This window comes from Anabrus simplex, chromosome 11 (assembly GCF_040414725.1).
Source record: "Anabrus simplex isolate iqAnaSimp1 chromosome 11, ASM4041472v1, whole genome shotgun sequence".
NCBI lineage: Eukaryota > Metazoa > Arthropoda > Insecta > Orthoptera > Tettigoniidae > Anabrus > Anabrus simplex.
Window position 1 is genome coordinate 106,524,030 of NC_090275.1, and position 25,250 is coordinate 106,549,279.

At 39.4% G+C, this 25,250-nt stretch overlaps 1 protein-coding gene and 1 non-coding gene across 2 annotated transcripts in view; one reads left to right on the top strand and one right to left on the bottom strand.

Annotated features, from left to right (window-relative positions):
- The window catches only part of LOC136883164 (uncharacterized), a 72,322-nt gene that overhangs the window by 40,065 nt on the left and 7,007 nt on the right, over window positions 1–25,250 (top strand). Inside the window, exon 6 of the mRNA XM_067155344.2 lies at window positions 21,180–21,395. Coding sequence (XP_067011445.2) covers window positions 21,180–21,395 — 216 coding nt within the window. The remainder of the gene's footprint in view (window positions 1–21,179; window positions 21,396–25,250) is intronic.
- Window positions 19,338–19,411, bottom strand: TRNAL-CAA (transfer RNA leucine (anticodon CAA)). The gene has a single exon. It is a non-coding gene; the product is annotated as a tRNA-Leu (tRNA).

Below are 25,250 nucleotides of genomic sequence, written 5' to 3' on the forward strand. Positions count from 1 at the left end.
TGGAACAGATAAAGTTTTTCAAGATTAGTACATACATACTTTCAAAATACAAGGACAGATATATCACCGTGATGGTTCATTTCTACCCATTTCGGATGGTGAACATAAATTTCTACAAATATATTTTATGGGTAATGATGATGCACAAGTTGATCAATGCTGGAATGAAATTCCAGGCACCAAACGTCCCATTATATTTGATTTGTAAACATTTTTCCACCCACACAATGCATTGATAAAATTATTCAAAACTGCAATTGACAACTTACCGGCGGATAATTATGCAATTCAAATACGAGCCAATAAAACACCACTCGAACACCATCCTGGACGCTACAACACACCTACCATCAATGAAGTAGCAACTGTTGGTGAAGAACGTGATACACGTGATATAATTCTTCAGCAACGGAATAATACAATTCAACGTGTCGCTGAAACAAATCGATCATATGATGTGCTGCAGTATCCCATAATTTTATGGGAAGGGCAGAACGGATATCACTTCAATATTATGCAAACTAATCCAATTACAGGTAACTACAGATATCTTCATTTCATTTTATCATACGAAAATATAAATTTCCTTTTAACTTTGCATTATTCGTAAATGTAATTGACATTTTTCATATTCTTAGAGGTAAACAACTCAATAAAATGTATCAGCAATGAATTATTATTTATACAGCATAATGATACCTCAGAATGGAAGAAAGCACATTCTACAGTGCCGTCAACTATTCCATCAATACGCGGTAGTCATGTATACCAAAATTGAATCCGAACGTTTGTGTTAAATCACATTTAAGTGCAATCCAGCATGGGACGAGATAAAAGAGCTTCTGTTGCCGGGTCAGCGACCATCCGATCGACACGATTTGACTGCATGAATATTCAAGCAGAAATTCAACAAATTGATTGACTTAATTGTGAAGTATCACATTTATGGTGAAACTCAATGCTGGATGTATGTAATTGAATGGCAGAAGAGAGGACTTCCACATGCTCATAGTCATATTTGGCTCAAAATGAAAATACGTGCAGCTCAAATTGATGATGTCATTTCTGCAGTAATTCCTAATCCTGAAAAAGATCGAATGCTGTTCGATATTGTGAAGATAAACATGGTGCATGGACCATGCGGAGTGATGAATCCACAATCTCCTTGCATGGTAGATAACAAATAGGCAAAAAATTTCCCGGAAACTTTGTTCATGAAACACTCACTGGATGACGGATATCCTCAATACAGATACAGAAAACCAGAAGATGGAAGTCATACAACAAGAATCGTAATGAGAAAAGTTGAAATTGAAATCAACAACAGATGGATTGTGCCATATTCTCCTGTGTTATGGAAAACATTCAAAGCTCATATCAACGTTGAATATTGTCATATGTTATAGATGTTGATTCCCATAAGGAATCTGAATTATTTGTCCCAAATGAGTAAATTTATCATATACCGTTATTGGACATTATAAATTTTTCAGCTAACTCATTCCTGATGCCAGCATTTCCATGGTATGCACTAGCCAGTGTCTTGGTAGGTGTGCTAGGTACCAACAGATGAGCCCAAGCAAGCACACGGGGGCAAAATGCTGGCACCAGGAATGAGATAGCTGGAAAATTTATAATGTCTAATAACGGACCATTATATTGGTATTGAATACTGTCATTCCGTAAAATCTATCAAGTATATATGCAAATATGTCAAGAAAGGTAGTGATATGGCATTATTCACTATTGATAGACCTAATGACACAGCGATGAAGTTACTCAGTTTCAAACAGGCAATATGTCAGCAGCAATGAATGTGTTTGGCATATTCTGAGTCCCAGTTCACAGTCGCCATCCCAATGTTGTTCATTGTAGTGTTCATCTTGAAAATCAACAAAGAGTCTATTTCACAGCAGAAACTGCACGAGACGTTGTTGCTGAACCAGCGTTCACAACACTTACAGCATTTTTTGTGCTTTGTGAAGAAGATGTATTTGCCAAAACATTATTGTGCACAGATGTTCCAAAGTACTCTACATGGAATGCTACATCTAAGAAATTCCAGCGACATAAGCAAGGCATGCGTGTTGAAGGCTATCAAAGTCTGTATTTGTTGGACACATTGGGCTGTATTTACACAGTACATCCAAATAATACCGAGTGTTACTATTTGAGAACGCCGTTGGTTAATGTCAAAGGTCCTACTTCATTTGCAAATTTGAAAACGGTCGATGGCAAAGAATGCCAGATGTACAGAGAAGCTTGCCAAAAGCTTCATTTGTTGGGAAACAACATTGATGGATGCATGTGCCAGCTATCATCTGCAACAGATTCATTCGCCTTCATTTTAACCACATGTCCGCCATCCAATCCTAAAGATTTGTGGGAAAATTTCAGAGAGGATTTGAGTGAAGACATTTTGCATCATGTTTGTACCGTTAGCAATGACATTAACCAGTTTTCGGAAAATATTTTCAATCAAGCTCTGATCAAAATCGAAGACGTATGCTTAACCATCAACAACAAAGAACTCATTCAACTTGGCATGATTGTACAACAACGTTCTACATTTCAACTTTGTGATTGCGATTTAGTAAGAGAACAGCAGTACAATGCTAATGATTTGCATGTAGTTGGTGAAACAAACATACAACTTTTCCTAGCAGAACGAAAATTGGTCTACGACACAATTATAAATGCCATGTCAAGTGGCAGAAGTGGTCTGTTTTTCTTTGATGCGCCTGGCAGCACTGGAAAAACATTTGTCACTGGTTCCATATTGGCTCATGTTCGATCTCTAAATGGAATTGCTTTAGTTCTTGCTTCATGAGATAATCTGGCTACATTATTAGATGGTGGATGAACAGCGCATTCGGCGCTCAAATTGCCTTTGGATGCGCATTTCTCGCAAGATTCATTATGTAACATTTCAAAAGGATCTGGCATGGCTAAAGTTCTTCAAATATGCAAGGTCATCATTTGGGATGAATGCACTATGGCTCGTAAGAAATCGGTTGAAGCATTTGATCAAACTCTTAAAGGTTTATGATCAAATGCGTAACCGTTTGTGGCGCTCTCATGTTATTATCTACCTACAAATCGATTGACAGCATCATGAATATGGACGAAGTTGTAAATTATCCAATCAAGTTTTTAAATTCGTTGGATCTTCCTGGTGTGCCACCATGCAAATTGTCACTAAAAGTCGGCATCCAAATAATTATCTTGCGGAACATTAACCCACCCCAATTGTGTAATGGAACAAGACTCTCTGTGAAGAAACTGATGCCGAATGTCATTGAGGCAACTATTTTTAATGGAATGTCGAATGGAGAAGATGTCCTCATTGTAGGCATTCCCATCATTCCTACTGAAATGGCTTTTGGTTTCAAACGACTGCAGTTCCCAATTCGACTTGCATTCTCAATGACCATCAACAAGGCATAAGGTCAATCACTTCAAGTGTGCAGGTTGAACCTAGAAAATCCATGTTTCTCAAATGGCCAGTCGTATGTTGAATGCTCACAAGTCAGACAGCCAAGATTTTTTTTTTTTTTTTTTGCTGGAGATGGAAAAAGAAAAAAATATTGTCTGTCTTTAAGCACTTGAATGATAGAATAAACACAATTTATACTTCTTTATATATAATTCAATTTAAATAAATGTATTCATTTTTGAGAAAAAATAATTATCATTCTTTCTATCATTCCTAAATAAACAAGATAACTATTTCAAATTTCAAACTATATCTCCAAAATTATTTCTTCTGCACCGGATAATACAGCTATATATGAATAAATATAAATATGAGGTAAGCAACTGATAGAGAATCTGCCACCTGGGTGACTGCCCTAAATGCAGACGGTCGGTCGGTTCTAATGCTGAAAGGGAGTCGAACTGCTGTCGGACTTAGAGATATAGTTAGAGACAAGCCCGATTGTGTATTGTGGTTATGATGGGCGGAGAGGTAGTTTGTTAAACCTGAATTTATGATTCCAATCAGGAATCATAACTGAAGGAAATGATCAAGTCACATATAGAAATTATCCTTTTCCTTTCCTGTTTTCTTTTTACTTCTTAAACCTTCAGTACCAGATTCTGCTGTCTGTCTCGATGGGTATAATATTTTCCGTAATGACAGAATAAACAGAGCCTCTGGTGGTGTTGCAGTTTACTTGAAGAACGGCATAAAATGTAGTGTACTTAGCAAATCTCCTGGAGAGTACAGTAGAAAACATGAGTGTATAATCCTTGATGTAGCCCTTTCAGACACTAAAATTCTTTTTGCTTGTATATATCGTACACCAAAAGTAGGGTTCATGGATACATTCTTGAACGATATGTATTCTCATGTTATGAATTATAAATATGTATTCGTTGTGGGTGATGTTAATGCTTGTTTTGGAACTGGAACATTTGAAAGCGAAAACATACGTCATGTGCTCAAAGTTTGTAACCTCAATTGCCTTCCATTCAATCCAACCTTTCATACTGCCACTTCCGATAGCACTCTCGACATAATCTCATCCAACTGCAATGAGTTGGTAGTAGAATACGGACAGGAACCAGCTGCCGGTTTTTCTGGTCATGACTTGCTGTATGCTGTATTCACTTTATCCACGCTAAAACAAATTCCTAAAACAATTCTTGTTCGAGACTTCAGTAAATTTGACGTAAACAAGTTTCGTGCTGATGCTGAATTACTTCCCTGGAATGTGTTCTTCCACTCTAATGACATAGATCAAAAAGTCTCTCTCTTCAACAGCTTTATACTTTCTCTTTATGACAAGCATGCACCCCCAAAAAGAATTCTTGTAAAATACTAGTCAACACCATGGTTCAATAAGCGTATTAAGGAATTGATAAGTAAACAGGACAGAGCTAGGAAGAAATTTATTAAAACAAAACTTCCAGATGATTACAAGCAATTCAGGGTCTTGCATAATGAGAGAAAACAAGTCATTAGAAACACTAAAGTGAAGTATACGTACAACATCTTCCGTAACTGTAAGAGCACCTCAGCTTCTTGGCGTGCTGCAAAATCACTTGGTATTGCAGTCAGTCACTCTCTAGAGAGCCAGATGCCTGTTACTCCATTTGAATTAAGTGAATATTATATGGCATTAGTCTCTAACTTCAACTCTCTGAAAGTATCAGAAACTGCCAAACATTATAGATCTCGCACTCCAAGTAACAGAGATAAATTCTATTTCGTGTACGTACACCCTTCACTGGTAGAAAAAGCAGTCAGATCAATTTGAACTAAGGCTAAAGGTCCAGATAATATCTCAATATCCATGATTTCTAACTGCATTGACATATTTATTCCTGCCCTTGTGCATTTATTTAACTTCTCTCTACAGAATGGAGTGTATCCCTCAGAATGGAAGCATGCCAATGTACGTCTTGTGCCCAAAAAAGAAAATCCCAGCAGTCTGTAGTGACTTTTGGCCTATCAACATCCTTTGTGCACTTAGTAAGGCACTAGAAAGAATTGCTCTACTGAGAGTTACGGATGACATACGCGCGGCCGCCGATAAGAGGCAGCTTACTAACTTATGTCTCTTTGATTTCTCTAAGGCATTTGACTCTGTTAATCATGAGATGTTTCTCGCAAAGCTGAAGTCAATTGGTTTCTCGCAGAGTGCTCTGTCATGGTTTGGATCATATCTATCAAGTAGATCACAAAGAGTCACGTTTGTTGACGGACGATCCTCTATCTGGAAATCAGTAAACTGTGGCATACCACAAGGATCAGTCCTTGGTCCTTTATGTTCTTCTATTTATATTAATGAAATTTCTGAAGTCTTTAAAAGTAGTGCCTTTCACATGTATGCTGATGACTTATAAGCTTACTTCCACTTCATTTCCACTAACTGAACACCAAAAGTAGGGTTCATGGATACATCCTTGAATGATATGTATTCTCATGTTATGAATTATAAATATGTATTCGTTGTGGGCGATTTTAATGCTTGTTTTGGAACTGGAACGTTTGAAAGCGAAAACATACGTCATGTGTTCAAAGTTTGTAACCTCGACTGCCTTCCATTCAATCCAACCTTTCATACTGCCACTTCCGATAGCACTCTCGACATAATCTCATCCAACTGCAATGAGTTGGTAGTAGAATATGGACAGGAACCAGCTGCCAGTTTTTCTGGTCATGACTTGCTTGTATAATGCGTTTTAACCATGATATCTCTCGATTGATCGTATGGAGCGCAAATCATAACCTCCAATTAAGTGTGGCTAAGACCCAGCTTATTTGCATAGGTTACACAAAACTCCTGAAAACTGTTGATCTCAAATCCCTCCCATCAATAAAAATTCTAGATACTGTCCCTGACTATGTCTGCCAGCGAGCTAGAGACACCCCAGGGGTGCTCAGTTCGATGGCCGTAGGCTCAGAAAAATAAATGAAAATTGGCAGGATTTACATAGGGTTCAGAAAATAAGCATGTTCAAAATGTAGAACAAATATTACACATTTATTGATGAAAATGAAATATTAACCATCCTAAAAGCTACGATAATAGAAATGATCGCTACTTTACATAATTACTGTGGCTCTTGATGTAACAAAGAAAATGCAAACAAATGGGATGGTACACGTAACTTATCTTCCCTACCATTCTAACAGAGTGTTTTAACATAACATTGTATTTCTTCGTTTTAAAATTATTAATTTAGTAATTTAAAGTCAAATTAAATTTTTTTAATGACAACAAAAAATGAGGTCTTCACTATCATTCCACAAACAATCTGAAAAATTGAATTAATTTTAATAAAGTGTATGATAAAGAAATATTCAAGATTAATTAATTTTACTACCATGACAATAAGAATGAAATTCTGTCTATCAAAAATTTTGACATAAAAAATGAAAAGTTGAATTTGCCTTTATTTTCTACAAGTTAATTCGAGACGTCGGATATATCTGTTCACGTCTTCCCACATATCTCCTCGTGAGAACTAATAATAAACTTATAATCACTTGGTCATTAACTGGACAAAAATAATTAACATCATGACCTACAAAAATCGACAAATGGAGAAAATATCCTCTACGCGGACATCCCGTCCGCAATCAGTTAACACTATCAAAGTGTCGCATATTAGCACACAATAAGTACATAGAAAATAAGTGTCTTACAACTAGGAAATCTCTACATCTACTACTAACTACTGAAAATATCAAAGGAGAAAATATCTACATTATTTATACATCATAAAGTTTCAATCAAACTTGCCACTCTCCTATAACACGTTCCATTGTGTTCAGAAGATAAAGTCACCACATGAGTATGAAATAATATCTTGAAGAATGAGCATGCCTGGTTTTGAACTGAATATTATTAGAATATTTAACTGAGGATCTGTTCACAAGACCTAAGGTCTTCCAATAAATTTCCACGTATCTTAACTCGGAATTATTGACTTTCACGAACACTATTAGGATATTATCTCGAATTATGGAATACATCGATTAACATGGACTTGTCTTTATCATCAGAAGACACTATAATCTTAACTAAACCTCATAACGTCTCGAAGATTCCATATTTTCCTCATATCCTGATCAACATCAGGTATAACAATATTACCACATTAACATGTGAAAAACTCAGTGTCACGAAGATTCATATTGTACGTACAAAATCCTCATAAATTCCGCGCACAGTGTATCATAACGATGACCCTAACTCGTCGTAATCCATTATCACTCATGTGTAGCCATGAAAATCATGAGGACCTATCATCATCCTAAAAATACGTAATATCCTCCTGAAATTCGTCCCGATGATTAACTAATCCATCAATTATCGCATACAATTATGAACGTACTCTAAATAAATTCTTACACACGATTCGGAATTAATATCCTGATGACACGCTATCATAAATGTAAGGTACAAGTAAAAGTCCTAATTCCATGAAAATGTGAAAAATATCAGAAAAATATCACCTCAATAATTTCGTCAAACACATATTAGCTCGTTTAAATAATGAAATTCGTACAATAAGAAAGGATGGTTTTGATAACACATGGGTCACTTTAACTGAACCTTCGTCATCAAGCTCGTTAACACGTGGTCATGAATCAAGCAAGTATGCAAAGTAAGCAGTATATCCTATCTTACATCTAGAAAACAACCAGTGAAAGTCGTGAAATAAATCTACTAGATATTTTAGAACAAAATCTAAGGAAAGATAAGAGTAGAAATAAAGAGCTACATAGAACAGATATAGATAAGATGTAGTCAACTTAACTTATGCAGATGCCTTCATATCTTGAAGTCTGGGTCCTCAATCAGCCATCCTAAGGTGAAAATCTCTGCATGTCGTCGCTGCTGACGGCGGTCAATAGCTTAAAACTTCATAGAGTCCATGACACGAAATTCCATCTTCTCCTGGCGATGATAACGTAGAGGTCCTCTTCCACGTTCACTCGTGAGGTAGCTGAAACTTGTACAAATGTGTTAAAATAAATCCTAAACACACACGTAATTTTAGGTTGAAAATAACACGTACCGGTACTTTATAAATTTTATCTGCTCTTTCGACGTCTGTTCACTGCACGAACTCCAGTTGTAGATTAATACAATTGTAGGAAGCGTCGAACACAGAAATAGGTCCACTATCCCTGATGATAGTATCACACAGCTGTCCTAAATTGAAATCCTTTAACAACGTCCACGAAGTAACAGTAGATCGCAGGTCAGGAACATTTCAGCAAGTGTGCATGTGTACTTGTCAGCATGCGAGAGCTTGTACTAATATGACTTGCCTTAAATATTGTGCATGGCCCTCGTGGTTGGAAGTGAAGTCAACTCAAGTACTGAATTCTTCTGGGGTTTGACTACATAATTTTTACCATCATTCTAGCTGAAATACCATTAAAATTAAATAAAAATTCAATCTTTGATTTTTATGTTTCACACGTGATATTACTAACACAGTTCAGTAAAATATGATCCAGGAGCACTTTCATAATTATGCATATCACGCCATCAATGATATTATAAATATTTCATTTCTTTCCGATCAATGTAATTGCAGGTGACACACACTGGTTACTTTTTTCTCTCGTCCACTTTTATTTTTATTATTTTTTTGTCAATCATCCAGCCACCCTCTTCATGTCAGAAACTGGTTTCCTATCACCGAGCCGAGGCCGCACGCGCCCCTCGCCGACAAAGCGACTCTAGTAGCACACTAACCCATATTCAGTCAGCCATGACGGTCACAATACAGATATCCATTATAGCGATACCGTTAACAATCTAGGACTAATTTTCGACAGAACCCTATCTGGTCTGATCATACGTCAAATGTGTTCAGAAAAGTTGTGTCATCCATGCATATTTTGAAATGTAACATGTCATGTACACCACCTTTCATGTGAAAACTACTTGTTCATAGTCTTATATTCCCCATAATTGACTATGGATCAGTCGTATACAACGACTTATCTGAAACTTTGAACAGAGGGTACAAAACGCATGTATTCGTTATGTAACAAATGCCAGGCACGATGAACACATAACACCCTATTACATACAGCTGCAATGGTTGAAACTCCATGAACGATGGGAAATCTCAGTAGCCATTGCTACACACAAAATTCTCAAACTGAAGACCCCACCCTACCTTTATAATGCATTTAAATCTATGGAATCAGTATATAACAGAGATAATAGGTTTACAAAAACTACTCTTCAAATTTCCCTTCATTGTACCACTAAATTTAACAAATCTTTTGTATGCACTGCATCCCCTATCTTTATCGTCTTTAATCTTCACTGTTTTGCAAATGACAGTAACTTTACCCAACTAAAGCAGTCCTTAACATCTATCTTCCTGGAGGAGTATGCAAGGGGCTGAGATCAGGCATTCTTGTGTCTAACAATCAGAAATATGTGTATTTCTAAGAAAATTGTTTCTGTTTTAGTTTTATATTCTTTAGATACTTGTAGTCTAAAGTATTAAATAAGTTTAATGATATACTTTATTACTTCTTATCTTATTCTTCTTCTTCTTGTCGTTTGGGCCTACTGAGGACCACAGGGCTCATTTTGATTTCTTGTATGGAAATTCTGTTTTTTTCTTCGCCCAGAAAGCTTTCATCTTCTGGCTGTGTGCTTGTTTCCTTTCCTCGGTCCACTTCGGTTGGGTAGTGCCTGTACTCTGTTTGCTGGTGAGAAACTCTGGAAAGACACCTTGAAAGGTCAACTGCCGGAATAATACACGATCCTGTATGGTTTGTTCTGATATCCTCAGCTGTTCTAAGTCGGACTTCGCTGTGGTGATCACTGGCGTATCCAAGGGGGGGGCCCAGTGGGGCCGGGCCCCCCCCAAAATGTTTCCTGAAACTAGAGCAAGGATCAGCTGTTGTTTTACGTACGATACGAACAACTTAAAACTTACGCCGAAATGACGAATTAATGTAGCGACAAAGAATCTACTAGCAGGGCTCAATACGGCCATTCATAATTTTCCATATTTGTACTGCTTGAATGAAAGGAAGACACTTAGGATTGTGATGCGCGGGGATATTTCACTGTAGAGGCCTCAGTATTGGGAATGTGTTGACTAATGCCAAAAGATGAGGAAAGGGGCAATTAGCCAGGGATTACTCAGTAGGGGGCCGGAACGTGACCACCGAGATAACGGGGTCCACAGCCAGAAACAGTTGAACAACATCGTGTCAGCTTTTGCAGATCAGTTCCAGGAAACTGGGGTTGTACCGTGGTTGAAAGATGTGCTGTGTTTAAGTTGCAGCGTTCGGAAGACTGTGATAGGATTGTGAGCTGCACGTTAGTTTCTCATTTTGTGCCATATAATAACTTTAATTGTCACTAAGGGCAAAATAATGTGCATCATCGGTAAGTTATGATTTTTAAAAAATTCTAATAGCAAGACAGATCGCAGATGCGTACCTTAGTTCTATAGGTAGGTCTATATATTTTGTCAAATGCCCGGGGACTGATTGGAACTTCAAATGGCACCATCAAAAGTGCATGTAACTATCTTGTAATTAGCGGACGTGATAACTCAGTTCCAATGGTTCTATCTTCTCATCAAGACGGCCGAGGCTTGAGTCGCAGTCGATGCATGAAACATTTTTAAAATGGGAAGTCACGTTCTATTGATACAGATTCTACTTAAAACACTAGGTCGCGTGCCTTACCTTTGTTTAGTACTTTTAAGTAATAACCGCATCATTTATGATGGTGTATTTTGAGTATCAACTATTCTTCGGGCTTACCTTGTACCTTAAATGGTGAGTGGATGCAGTGGCGTACCCACGAAATAATTTCAGTGGCCAAGTCTAGGCCAGTAGCGTGGATACAACTTTTCCATGAAAAATTTGCTTTACGTCGCACCGTAGGTCTTATGGCAACGATGGGAAAGTAAAGGGTTAGGAGTGGGAAGGAAGCGGCCGTAGCCTTAATTGTATGTTGTATGTGCAGTCTTCAGCCCTAAGGCTGGTTGGATCCTCAACAGCTCCGCCATCAGCTATCATTAAGGTGTGAAAATAGGAAACCACGGAAAACCATCTTTAGGGCTGCCGACAGTGGGGTTCGAAGCGGATGTAAGCACACAGCTGTGCGCCTTTAACCGCACGGCCAACTCGCCCGGTGGATATGAAAAGAAAGCCGGTCCTACCGAGTGCGGTGACGGATCTTCTGTAGATATTGATGGTTTTGATTGTTGCCATGTAATTATATCCAACAATCAAAATCATAGCTTCTGTACTCTAAACCGGCTGCATTATTGAAACTGTTCGTAAAATTGATAATATCGTTCTTCGTTTGTGAGGAATTAGAATCTTCATTTCATTTTTTTTTCTAAAAAAACCCACTTTGGTACAACGCCCCGTGAAGGTGACTACCTGCCAGGTCGTAGATATTTCGATCACGGGAGACTCATGGCCAACTCTATTGCACCCACAAACAAGGCTGTATCTTCCCGATCCCATGCCTTTCTTAACTCTGTCAGTGGCGGGCATCGAATGCAGGATGCCTTAAGTCTAATTCTAAAGTAAGGTGACCTGAAAGTAACAAGCCGACCCCGCGGTGTAGGGGTAGCTTGCCTGCCTCTTACCGGAGGCCCCGGGTTCGATTCCCGGCCAGGTCAGGGTTTTTACCTGGATCTGAGGACTGGTTCGAGGTACACTCAGCCCACGAGCTTATAATTGAGGATCTATCTGACGGTGAGATAACGGCTCCGGTCTAGAAAGCGGAGAGGATTCGTCGTGCTGACCACAGGACACCTCATAATTTGCAGGACTTCGGGCTGAACAGCGGTTGCTTGGTAGGCGATGGCCCTTCGGGGCTGTTACGCCATGGAGTTTGGTTTGGAAAAGTGTACAGAGAAGGAAGCAACACCCCTGCAAGGCTCTTTAACTTCCAGCTAGTTCTTCCGTCCGGTCTCGTGCATTTAGGACAGTTGGAAAATGTACGCCTTAATAAATGCTCTTCATAAAACCTGTGTAAACATACTAACTGAATGTATTTATAAAAATAATCACAAACGCCTCCTTTTCATGTGTTCAGTTGGTTGAGTCGCTGTCCTTCTGAGTCCGAGTTCGCAGATTCAAATCCCGACTTTGGTCAGTGGCCCTCAAAACGGTGTTGAAATGACAACAGCTCCATGTCGTTGGTTTCTGGCACGTTAATAAAAATTATACATACGAATATTAGCGTCATAAAACTGTAACTTAATGCTACTATATTCTGCACCCCAGGCTTGCGAGGGAAACGAATTAACAATTTGCTTTACGTCGCAACGACGCTGATAGGCCTTATGGTGACGGTGGGATAGGAAAGGCGTAGGAGTGGGATGGAAGCGGCCGTTCCCTTAATTAAGTTACAGCCCCAGCATTTGCCTGGTGTGAAAATGGGAAACCACGGGAAACCATTTTCAGGGCTGCCGACAGAAGGGTTCGAATCCACTATCTCCCGGATGCAAGCTCACAACTGCGCTGCCCTAACCACTAGGGAAGCTAATAGGACAAGGTAAACACTCCCTAGCATATGTTGTGACATATATTTTTCTTTACCAACTAACAAAATATCTATACCCATACCCCTTACATTCTATATTTACTTATTTATTTATTAGTGCTTTTTTTACAGTGGCGAAGTTAGGGCTTGAGGCCCTCTCGTGTACTTAACCACATACTAATCAAAATCTTAAATAAAATACTGAGATACGTAAAACAGTTAAAACTACATAAATTAATAGTTTAAAAAATACATTTAAATACATTACTAACTAAATTAATATTAAAACTAATTAATTTTGAAAAGTGCGGCTGCATAGCTAAATGGTTAGCGAGTTGGCCTTTGGTCACAGGGGTCCTGGATTCGATTCCCAGCAGGGTCGGGAATTTTAACCATCATTGGTTAATTTCGCTAGCACGGGGGCTGGGTATATGTGTCGTCTTCATCATAATTACATTCTCATCCCGACGCGCAGGTCGCCTACAGGTGTCAAATAAAAATACCTGCACCTGGCGAGCCTAACATGTCCTCGGACACTCCTGGCACTAAAAGCCATATGCCATTTCATTTCAATATTAAAAACTCTTAAAAATGACATCCTCAGGCACGCACACATTCACACTTCAACCACTCAGTCAGCTGTCCTCAGCAGGTAGTCTCGGCAGGTTTAATTTAATTTCGTGTGGCTATTTCTAGCCGAGTGCAGCCCTTGTAAGGCAGACCCTCCGATGAGGGTGGGTGGCATCTGCCATGTGTAGTTATTGTGGTGGAGGATAGTGTTATGTGTGGTGTGTGAGTTGCAGGGATGTTGGGGACAGCACAAACACCCGGCCCCCGGACCATTGGAATTAACCAATGAAGGTTAATATCCCCGACCCGGCCGGGAATCGAACCCGTGACCCTCTGAACCGAAGGCCAGTACGCTGACCATTCAGCCAACGAGTCGGACGTCCCGGCAGGTGACCTTAAATCTTAATAAAGAGCTAGTTTCTCTGACCTGAGCTGACAGGGAATTCCATAATGTGACGCCGATTACCACAAATAATCTATTAATTGTATTTGTGCGGTGCAGTGGAATAGAAAGGATCTAGAGTGTGTATTTAAGTTGTGAAATGATGATAAAAAGGTGAATTTAGAAGAAATATACAGTGGCTGACTTTCAGCTAACACTCCTAAACACCATCGTTAAAGTGTGTAGCTGCCGACGTTTATCAGGCTTCAGCCATGAGACAGCCTGATAGTATGGGGTGGTATGAACATCGTACCCGCTGTTGTAAATAAATCTCAGGCAGGAGTTCAGTGCTCGTTGAAGTTTAAGTGTTTCTTCTCTCGTCATATCAACTAATACAACGTAACAGTAATCAAGAATAGGGGGAATGAGTGTCTGTATTAGTTTTGCCTTTAGCTCAAATGGAAATATATCCCTCTGCCGTTTAAGAGGGTGAAGCACTCCAAAAGTCTTTTTTTACGTATTTCTTTCGTGTGACCAGAACAATCAAGTGTTTCATTCATAATTAAGCCAAGATTTTTAACCGCTTTACTGTGGGGAATAATGTTCCCATTCAGTAGGATAGGCGGGATTGCGACATTGTTTGAGCAGCTCAGTAATTTTCGTGGTCCAATTATGATTGCCTGAGATTTTGTGGCGTTTAGTATAAGAGCATTTCGTTTTGCATATATACTGAGTCATCAGAGGTCATTGTTAATATCTTGTCTTGCAGTGTCGATATGTTATTTCCTGTCACGGATGGTATGTCATTGATATAAATACAGAAAAGTAAGGACCCTAGAATACTGCCCTGCGGGGCACCACTAAGTTTCATTTTCCATTTAGAGGCCTTGTCGTTTACTGTTACACGCTGTTGATGGTTACTCAAATAATAACTAAGAAACTTAAGCGCAGCCAGGTCGAAATTTAGCAGTTCCATTTACTTTATCATAGTCGGAATTTCTATAGTGTCAAAGGTGCTACTGAAGTCAAGAATGATAAGTTTAGTGAGCAGTCGTTTGTCTATAGTGTTTCTTCTTACCTTCAAAAGTGCTGTGACCCTTCTTAAATCCAGATTGCAAAGGGTCCAAAGGAGCATTTTTATTTAGGTATTCCAGAACTTGCTCATATACTAAACGTTCAAAGGCTTTAGAAAGCGCAGGGAGTATGAACACAGGACGAATGTCAGAGAGAGATTGTGGGTCTAAACTCTTAGGTACCAGTATAATATTCAATATTGTCTGTTTTCCAGACAGTAGGGAAAATTCCGTTTAGTAAACAGTAGTTCAGTATGTGCGTCAGTATAGGCAGGACAGCACCAATAATGTTATGTATAAAAGTAATAGGATTATCATCTACACGCGTGGCCTTTGATTTAATCGAGTACAAAGCCTTTTTAACCTGATTTTCTGTGACACTGTGAAATGTGAATGGTGGATTGGCTGGAGGGGAGGGAGGTGATTCGGTGCAGTTAATTGGGGTAGGTTGAATATTTATTCTACTAGAGTAATCGTTCAGTTCGTCAAGTAGAATGTCAGGAGTTGTCTGGCTCTGTTGATGTTTTCCTATTCCCAGAGCTCTAAATTGGTCCCATGCGCGATTGGAATTAAAGTTGTTAGCTAAATTCCAGAAATATGCACATTTTTTATTTCTGATTAACTGGTTTGTGCGATTTCTTAAGATGCGGTAAGATTCAAAGTCTGTCATCTAAGGTTTGTTTATAATGTCGAAATAACGAGTCACAGTGGGCCATCATTCTCTTGGTTTCAACATCTAGCCATGGAGAAGGGCGAGAAACCTTTATTCGACGTGTATGTGTGTGTTTCTTTGTCACATTAATCGTATAAAATGTCACTTCTTTATAGCTTATCACATGACCATTATTATAATAAAATTACCGTATTTATATTCTGGCTTGGGGACTTGGTATTTGTCCCAACATTTTCCTCTTCATATTCAGACAACATACTACACTACCAGGCACCAAAGAAACACACAACAGTGATTACATCCCTCCATATAGGGTTGCGTCGGGAAGAGCATCCGGCCGTAAAACAGGGCCAAATCCACATGTGCGACACAGTTCGCACCCGTGACCCCGCAGATGTAGGAAAAACGGAAGAAGAAGAAGAAGAAGAAGAAGAAAGAAGAATAGGAGGAAGAAGTAGAAGAAGATGATGATGATGATGATGATGATGATGATGATGATGATGATGATGATGATGATGATGATCACTATTAGCTTCCGGAATCCGCAAGAATCCACCACTCTTACTTGGATCCAAGGACACTAATTTCCTTTTTAGGTATTCTATACCACCTAAACTCTGGAAGTTTGGTCACCTATCAAAATAAATGGGCCCCCCCCCCAAACTGAAATCCTGGCTACGCTACTGGTGGTGATCCATTTATTTCTGGATGCTTTCCTTCTGCCTGTAGTGGTAAAGATCTTGCTGGTAAGTCTGCAAGTACTCATACATGTCAAATGCCCATAGAAAGTCAATCGCCTCTTCCTCATGGATGTAACTATGTCTTCTTGATGGTCATAGATACCATTGTTGTGCCTTATCCTATAAGTACCATCCCCTTCTCTTATTGGTCCTAAAATCCTCCTTAGTATTTTTCGTTCCTTGAGCTCTAGCTTCCTCAGTGGACCTTTTCTGTTCATCAGAAGACACTCAGAGGCATACAGTACGGACGGTCTTACTATTGAATTGTAATGTTGGAGTTTAAGGTTCTTAGAGGGGCACTTGGATGTATAGATGCTCTTACAGGTATGGTAGATCCTTTCCAACTTGGTGCATCTGGTGTCTATTGCTAATGTTTCATTCTCGGTTGCTGAAATCCACTCCCCTAGGTACTTCACTGCAGGAACCTTATGAATAGTGGTGTTTTCCAATGGCATAGTAGGTGGGACTCCCTTTATGTTAGTCATGAACTCAGTTTTCTTTATATTGACCCTCAAGCTGGTTTTAGCTGCTATGGTATAGAGGCTCTGTAGCTGCTGAGTAGCTTCTTCTATGTTGTTGGCTAATAAGGTAAGGTCGTCGGCAAAGGCTAGGCAAGGTAAACTGAGATTATCTTTCTTTTAGCCAATTTTCAGTCCACTTCCTGGAGGTAATGTGGCAGTCCATTCCCTGATAATCTTCTCTAGAATGAAATTAAAGAGAATGCAAGAAATTCCATCACTTTGTCTAACTCCCGTTTGGATAGAGAAACTCTCTGAGAGCTCACCTCTAAACTTTACTTTGGAGGTGGTGTTCTTCAGCGTAGCCTGGATTAGTCTGGTGGTCTTCTCATCTAGGCCTAATTCCCATAAAGTGGAGAAGAGGGTCTGTCTATCTATTGAATCATATGCCTTCTAGAAGTCCACTAGTATGACTACACATTGGTGTCCGCCACGATTCTTGTACCTCAGGATTGTCTTGAGGTTCTGTATCTGCTCCGTCAAGATCTATTTGCGTGGAAACCGGCCTGATATTCACCTAATTGGGAATCCAGTTGACTGACCACTCTGGTTTGCAGGGCTTTAGAAAAGATCTTGTATGTAACCGATATTAGAGAGATGCCTCCGTAGTTGTCGAGGTCTATCTTACTACCTTTCTTGTGTAGAGGATGGATCACCGCTGAGGTCCATTCCTCAGGTAAGGTCTCTGTTGCCCAAATATCCTCTATGATCTGATGGATGCTTTGTATGGATTGTTCGTCAGCATGTTTCCACATCTCCACTACTATACCGTCTTCACCTGGGGCCTTGTTGTTCTTTAGGCTCTCCCTAATCTCCCTTATTTCTTCAATGGTTGGCGGTGTGGAGTCTCGGTTTCTGGAAAGAGGCTCAAAGAATGTGAGTCTCTCTTTAGGTTCCTCTGCATTGAGGAGCTGTTTGAAATACCCTGCAAGAGTATTGGTACAATCTTGTTGTTGAACTGAAGCTTCCCATCAGGTCCACGAAGATGAAGGGTGGGAGCTGTGTACTTCGTTGTCTGTTTTCAGAGTTCCCTGTAGAAATCCCTTGAGTTGTGCCTCTTAAAGTCCTCTTCTGCCTGTTGTATTAGAGCCTTGTTGAGGTTCCTCTTAGCCTGTCGTACTATACAGGCAGTTATTTTCCTTGAGTAAGGAAGGCCTGGTAGTTAGCCTCATTTTTGTATTGGTTCCACGTGACCCAGGTTCTGCGTCTATCTTCTATAGCATGGTCACATTGTTGGATGAGGCAGGCATGGTCTTCTGAGCAGCATCCAGTAGAGCTTTTTGTAGGTTGGGCCACCCTTGCTTCTGTGTGTTTTATTTCAGAGGGACTTTGAAATCACAGTCTTCATCACTCAGTCAGAGGATGTTGAACTTCGGTATGTTAGCCTTTCTGCCGACATTCGGTGGCCTCCTCAGTGGTTGTAGGATGGTTTTTACCAGAGATAGGTAATGGTCCAAGTCTAAGTTAGCACCCCTTAGCACCTTGACATTCTGAATCTCATTGTGATGTTTTTTGTCCATGGCCACATCGTCTATCTGGAATTCACCTAGTACCGTAGTGGATTTGGGCTCTTCCATGCCTTCGCCTTCCTAGGCAGGTGTTTGAAGGCAGTTGATTTTAGGACAAGACCATATTTGTCACAAAGGTCTATAAGACGTTTTCTGTTCTTATTTGCCCTCTCATGGGCTGGGTAGAGGCCCACTATCCTGCGATATTTTTTCTCCTTTCCTACCTGTGCATTGAAATCACCCATCAGTATGGTGGTATGATGTTGTGGAATCTTGTCCAGGGCTTCTTTTAGAATGCTCCAGTATTGTTCAACTGCTTCCAGGTCATTTCTATTTGTGTCGTTTGTGGGTATTACTTCTTATATAATTTATGTTTTAATTTTATTGGATTTGGTATCTGTATTTTAATTTTTTTAAGTTTAATGTTTAATTTAATATTATAAAGTGTAGTTAGTGTGTTCATAAACCTGTATAGTGTTATACAGACATGCTACATAAAGAGGATTTTCAGCCTCAGTGGCATGTAAATCATCATCAATAAATTCAATTCAATTCTTCCTACTCTGGCCTGTCATAGTGCTTTTCTTATTATACTTGCCCTTGGACATTCCTATCTACTATATTTCTCTGAATCCAAGATGACCCTCAATGTAAGACAATCCCACTTTTTCCTTTTAAAAAAATCACGCATAAAAGGTGCTTTGTGAAATCATATGAATGCCTTTCTTGTACAGTATGCATTTTTAGACTATCTTCATGACCGCATTGTAATCGAAACCCACTTTCAACCTATTAGGTCGTGTTACGTACATTTAGTACATGTTGAAGAGATGTTAAGTACAGAACAAAAATGGCCAACCAGACACCAGTGGGATCCGAACCCACAACCTCCCGATTTTGCGTCGGTTGCTCTACCAATTGAGCTATGGTGGCCTAGGCCATCTTTGTTCTGTTGGAAAGGATCTAAGCTACAGGTCTGGTACTACTACCATCACACTGTAGAGTGCGTTGAAGTTGCCCGTTGAGGGCCAAGTCAATGAATATTGAATTTTCACGACTGCATTGTAATCGAAACCGACTTTCAACCTATTAGGTCGTGTTACGTACATTTAGTACGTGTTGAAGAGATGTTAAGTACAGAACAAAAATGGCCCACTGGTGTCTGGTGTCTGGTGTCTGGTTGGCCATTTTTGTTCTGTACTTAACATCTCTTCAACACGTACTAAATGTACGTAACACGACCTAATAGGTTGAAAGTCGGTTTCGATTATCTTTATCTTCACGCCAACCCCGAACATTGGCTTTAGTTATGCCGTACTTTTTTTGTGGCTGCACAATTATTCTTTATTTGAATGGGTTTAATAACCATTAAATTAAAATTAGTATCTTAATATCGAAGGGAATCCATTGAAAATTTGCCGGCAATACCTGTTCCATATCTCTACAATATGACAATCCATCAGGAAAATATTCCTGCTGTTGTTACTTTTACTAGGTGTCAGGTACAACAGGCTACCACTGGAGGCAGCCGGGTTCGGTTGACTTCAGCGGCTAGTGATGTATAATGAAGACGCGGACATTGAAGGTCGAGTTTATTGCACTGTGGTATGGCCTTGCGTTTTTCATGCACATACCTCACAATTTCATCTTCGACTTCTTGACTGAATGCAGTTTCTGTACATTTGTATGCATTTTTTAGATATCTTTGTCTTCACGCGGAACATGGCTTTAGTTGTACCGTATTTTCTTGCAGCTGCACAATTCTTCATTTCTGCATGTTTAATAACCATTAACTTAAAATTGGCATCATAATATCAAGGAGAACGCATTGAAAATTTGTCAGCAATATCTGTTCCACGTGTCTTTACAATACAATAATCCATCACGAATTGCTGTCTGTAAAACAATTTTACTAAGTGTCAGGTACAGTAGACACCTTATAACTCTGCCACGAAACAGCAATGGTCTTTCTAAGAATTCGAAGGCTCGCATTTTTTGATGCCATTCTGAGGATTTGAGAAACGTTTTTGAAGAGGCTAATGCAGGGAAATTTCAAAAAATGTACCGTATTTACGTGAATAATACCCGCCACCGAATAATCCCGTACCCTAAATTTAGGAAGGCTGATTTTGAAAAAAATAATACCAATATTGACGCAAATAAAACCCGCACCTCAATTTCGTGCCCCAAATTTTTTAAAAACATGTGCAGGTATTATTCGCGTAAATACGGTATTCAGGGGATTGTGACTCACATGCGCTGCGAGCCTGTCTCCCTCCAAGTAGAATGTCATTCTCTCCCAATTATTTCCCAAGAATTAGTGATGTTACACAGAGGCACTGTACAACCAGTTGCCATTGCTAGCGATGTAGATCTAATAAAAACACGGACGCTGAAGGTTGAGTTTTATGCACACGCGGTGTGTGAAGGGAAGCATCCATGGCAGCTGCCAGTGGTGTTTTTACTGTTAGGTCGTGAATGCAAGACGACCCTTGATTTTTCACATGAGATTCTGAGAAGAAAACGTCTTGGATTCGAAAAATACGGTATCTTTCTATATATGGCTTGATTTGCACTTGATTGTTTCCATTACCTGAAAGAGATGGACAGAAATGAAAGTGATGCCAGACTCAGGGAGAACAAGCTGCAAGCTCAAGGAAGGTTGAATATCGGATTGCTTTCTACCTAATCTGTCTTTGCAGATGGCCGACTCACCTGTACTCGGGTCAGTGCTACAGGTGGCTCAGCGACTGTCCACTGCTCCTAAAGCACCACACATTCAATCAGGCAGGGGAAGCATCGGAGGAGCTCCAAACGTTGGCGCTGTTATGACACAGATATACGACATGCTGGTGGGAGCAGACACAACCAGCCGCATAAACATAGATTGTGGTGCTACTGGATCAGGTGGCTATGAGGTATAGTAGAATTATACTAGTCTTATACTAGAATTAGTATTTATTCATGAACATAGGAGTTCTTAACCCTTGTTTGGCCAAGGCTCTTTGTCAGATTAGCAATCAACTTTATGTGATTGGTTTATCCTCTTACATGTTCCTTTCCGTTACTTATTTTGACACATAGGGATCTTTTTGTCCTTCCTGCCCCCTGATGAAGCCAAGCCAGCTTCTACAACAGAGGTGCTCAGCTGGGCGCCTGCTGAGGCTAGTTTGATACGGCCAGGCTGGCCTGACGTAAATCCGGGCAGCTTACTTAGTATGCATACGTCACATTCAATACGTTCACAACTAAGTATTTTTTATTTTCCACCTTGTCAATACACTAAATTGCTTAAGGCAACTTATTGGTTAAAAGTGGTACATGTTTCATATATTATTAACATCTTCAGCCACATAACACTGTTTAGATGAAAAATTCATGTAATGGCAAAGTATCAATGCTTTAGAGGAAGTGTCTTTAAAATTAACAAAAGAAGATTGACAGTATTAAAAACAAAATACTTAAGAGAAATTATATAAATTGAAAGCAGTTGTCAAGGAAGCACTTGTAAAACAATCCATAGAAATGTCCCAATGATTATTCTTTTCTTAAAAAGTTCATGAAAAAAAGGGGGCACTTCATAAATTATAAATTATAAATTATACATTTATAAGTAATTGTTGAAATGAAGAAATCCAGATTTCATAATATGGCTCCTATTACTATTGCAGATGAAATATTTACTAATTCCTAGTTGTCAATTCTTTCTAAACCTGCTTTCCTCTGGAACAGTATCTCCTGTCATTTTTTACGATCTTGTGTCTGGGGTAGTAGTGATGATTCATTCTCTCTTGTTCATGTACTTGAGGAGGTGGAGGAGCAGGGGATATTGGTGTGTCATGAACTTCCTTGTTGTTATCTTCGGCTTCAAAGGAGGAGGAATACATCATAGGGATACCTGGAGGTGGATAGATTCCAATTCTTTTCTTGTGACCTTTTTCAAGCATTTTCAAATATACCAGAATTTTATCATATAATGGGTTCTTATATTCTATAACCTCATTAAGGTTAGTATTTTTCTTTATAAGCTATGGGAACACACATGACTACCACAGGTTATCAATTTCCCAACTGACCATCATAAAAAAATTAAAAATGGACAACTTAATGAATACATATGAAGATCTACACATTCATCTAGACCAACTTATAAAGAAAAATTATAACCTTAATGAGGTTATAGAATATAAGAACCCATTATATGATAAAATTCTGGTATATATGAAAATGCTTGAAAAAGATCACAAGAAAAGAATTGGAATCTGTCCACCTCCAGGTAGCCCTATGATGTATTCCTCCTCCTTTGAAGCTGAAGATAACAACAAGGAAGTTCATGACACACCAATATCCCCTGCTCCTCCACCTCCTCAAGTACATGAACAAGAGAGAATGAATCATCACTACTACCCCAGACACAAGATCGTAAAAAATGACAGGAGATACTGTTCCAGAGGAAAGCAGGTTTAGAAAGAATTGACAACTAGGAATTAGTAAATATTTCATCTGCAATAGTAATAGGAGCCATATTATGAAATCTGGATTTCTTCATTTCAACAATTACTTATAAATGTATAATTTATAATTTATAATTTATGAAGTGCCCCCTTTTTTTCATGAACTTTTTAAGAAAAGAATAATCATTGGGACATTTCTATGGATTGTTTTACAAGTGCTTCCTTGACAACTGCTTTCAATTTATATAATTTCTCTTAAGTATTTTGTTTTTAATACTGTCAATCTTCTTATGTTAATTTTAAGGGCACTTCCTCTAAAGCACTGATAATTTGTCATTACATGAATTTTTCATCTAAACAGTGTTATGTGGCTGAAGATGTTAATAATATACGAAACATGTACCACTTTTAACCAATAAGTTGCCTTAAGCAATTTAGTGTATTGACAAGGTGGAAAATAAAAAAATACTCAGTTGTGAATCTGTTTAAGTGCGATACAGACCATGAAGCTGATTTTATGTAATACATACAATATGTTGCATCCAACTGTGATTATGAAGCTCTTCTCCACTAGTCAACAAAATGCTGATTGGGGTACAGTATTTGAAATAAAATGCTATAATCGCAAAAAAGCAGACCTTTTCAAGATATTCTGGTTTGACTTATACTGCACTTGATATAAACAGTCAGTTTTATTTTCTTATATGTATTCCCATAGGGAACCCAAAATATTTGTCCCGAATTAGTAAATTTATAATACCAATACACTTGGTCCATTATTGGACATTATACAATTTCCATCGAACTCATTCCTTGTTGCCCGTGTTTTACCCCAGTGTGCTAAGTTGGGCTCATCAGTTGGTACGAAGGTTATGCCGAAAGTTTTTAGCAGCGCGTAAACCGTAATTCTGAGGACAATGGGATTATTTTTATTTGAAAGAGCGATGTTTTTCAACCTTGGAACATGTGCGCGCAACCCCTCCTAGTGGTAGTTCCTCCACAGCGAGGGAAGAAAGCACAGGCAGTGCTGAGTCAGACATGGTGCAAGACAGATCTGTCGCGCCACGATTTTCGAGCAATGATTTTTTATTATTATAAAAAGAAATTAAGTGCCGAAGAATGCCATTCTTCTTTGCTGTACGTTTTTGGTGAGGCTGCCCCTTCTAGAGCCACAGTTGGAAATTGGTTTTGCGAGTTTTCAAGAGGTCGGCAGTCAATTGAAGTCCTCGCCACTTGGAGGTCACAGCATCCAAAGTCCAAGAGTGGGCACCTTCTGCTGCATCACGACAATGCATCTGCACACAGGGCTGCCAGAACAATGGACTTTTTGGAAATGGAAAAAGTGTGAGTGTTACCTCATCCCCCCTATTCACCTGACCTGGCCCCATGTGACTTCTTTCTGTTCCTTAAGACCAAGGAAAAAATACATGGGCAGCGGTTTTCGTTGGATGAAGAGGCCATTGCAGCGTACGAGAGTGCACGAAGTGACATTCTGAAAGAAGCTTGGACTGAAACATTTTCTAAGTGGTTGCAGAGAATGGAAAAATATATACTTGCTAATGGAGAGTATTTTGAAAAGTTGTAATTGTTGTTTCGCAAACAAAAAATTTTTCTCACACTCTACTAACCTGTTTTCTTTCCTCCCCTGAAGGGGAGGCGGGCCTCTTAGATGGTAACACCGTCTCTCAGGCTGGGAGATTTGTTACGGTGAAAGAGATGCTTGGAGAAGGTGAGGTGGTTGGCAGTCGTGGCCTATACTAGAAACTGTCCTGGCATTCGCCTCAGTGCAGGAGAATGGAAAACCACGGAAAACAATTATCAGGACTGCCAAAGGTTGGGGCCAGCTGTGAGGTCTAGCCCCGTCCCGTCTCCTGAACGCAGAGGCGTAGAGCTGCAGTAGAACTGTGGCCACCCCTCCTCTGCTCGGTTGGCCGGTCAGAGTACAGAGCTGTTGGACAACGGACAAGCCGTGGCCACTTATGGGCCAAAACCCACTCTGCATCTCCGGACCCCATGGGAGCCACTGCGTAGGCTACTTGGAGCCACCGGCAGTGCCAATGCTCTATGAGAGACTTTGTCTCGTTTTCAAAAATTGATGTTTGTCTGACCTTCAAATGATACTGATGTTGATTCTCATAGGGAACCTGAACATAGGGAACCAACTTAGCACACTGTGGCAAAACGCTGGCAACCAGGAATGAGTTAGCTGGAAAATTTATAATGTCCAATAACAGAACAAAGAAAGCTGGCATGTTATAATTTTTGTTAGAATCTAGTAGAAAGGTACAGGATTTAAGCACACAAGCTATGATTTACAAT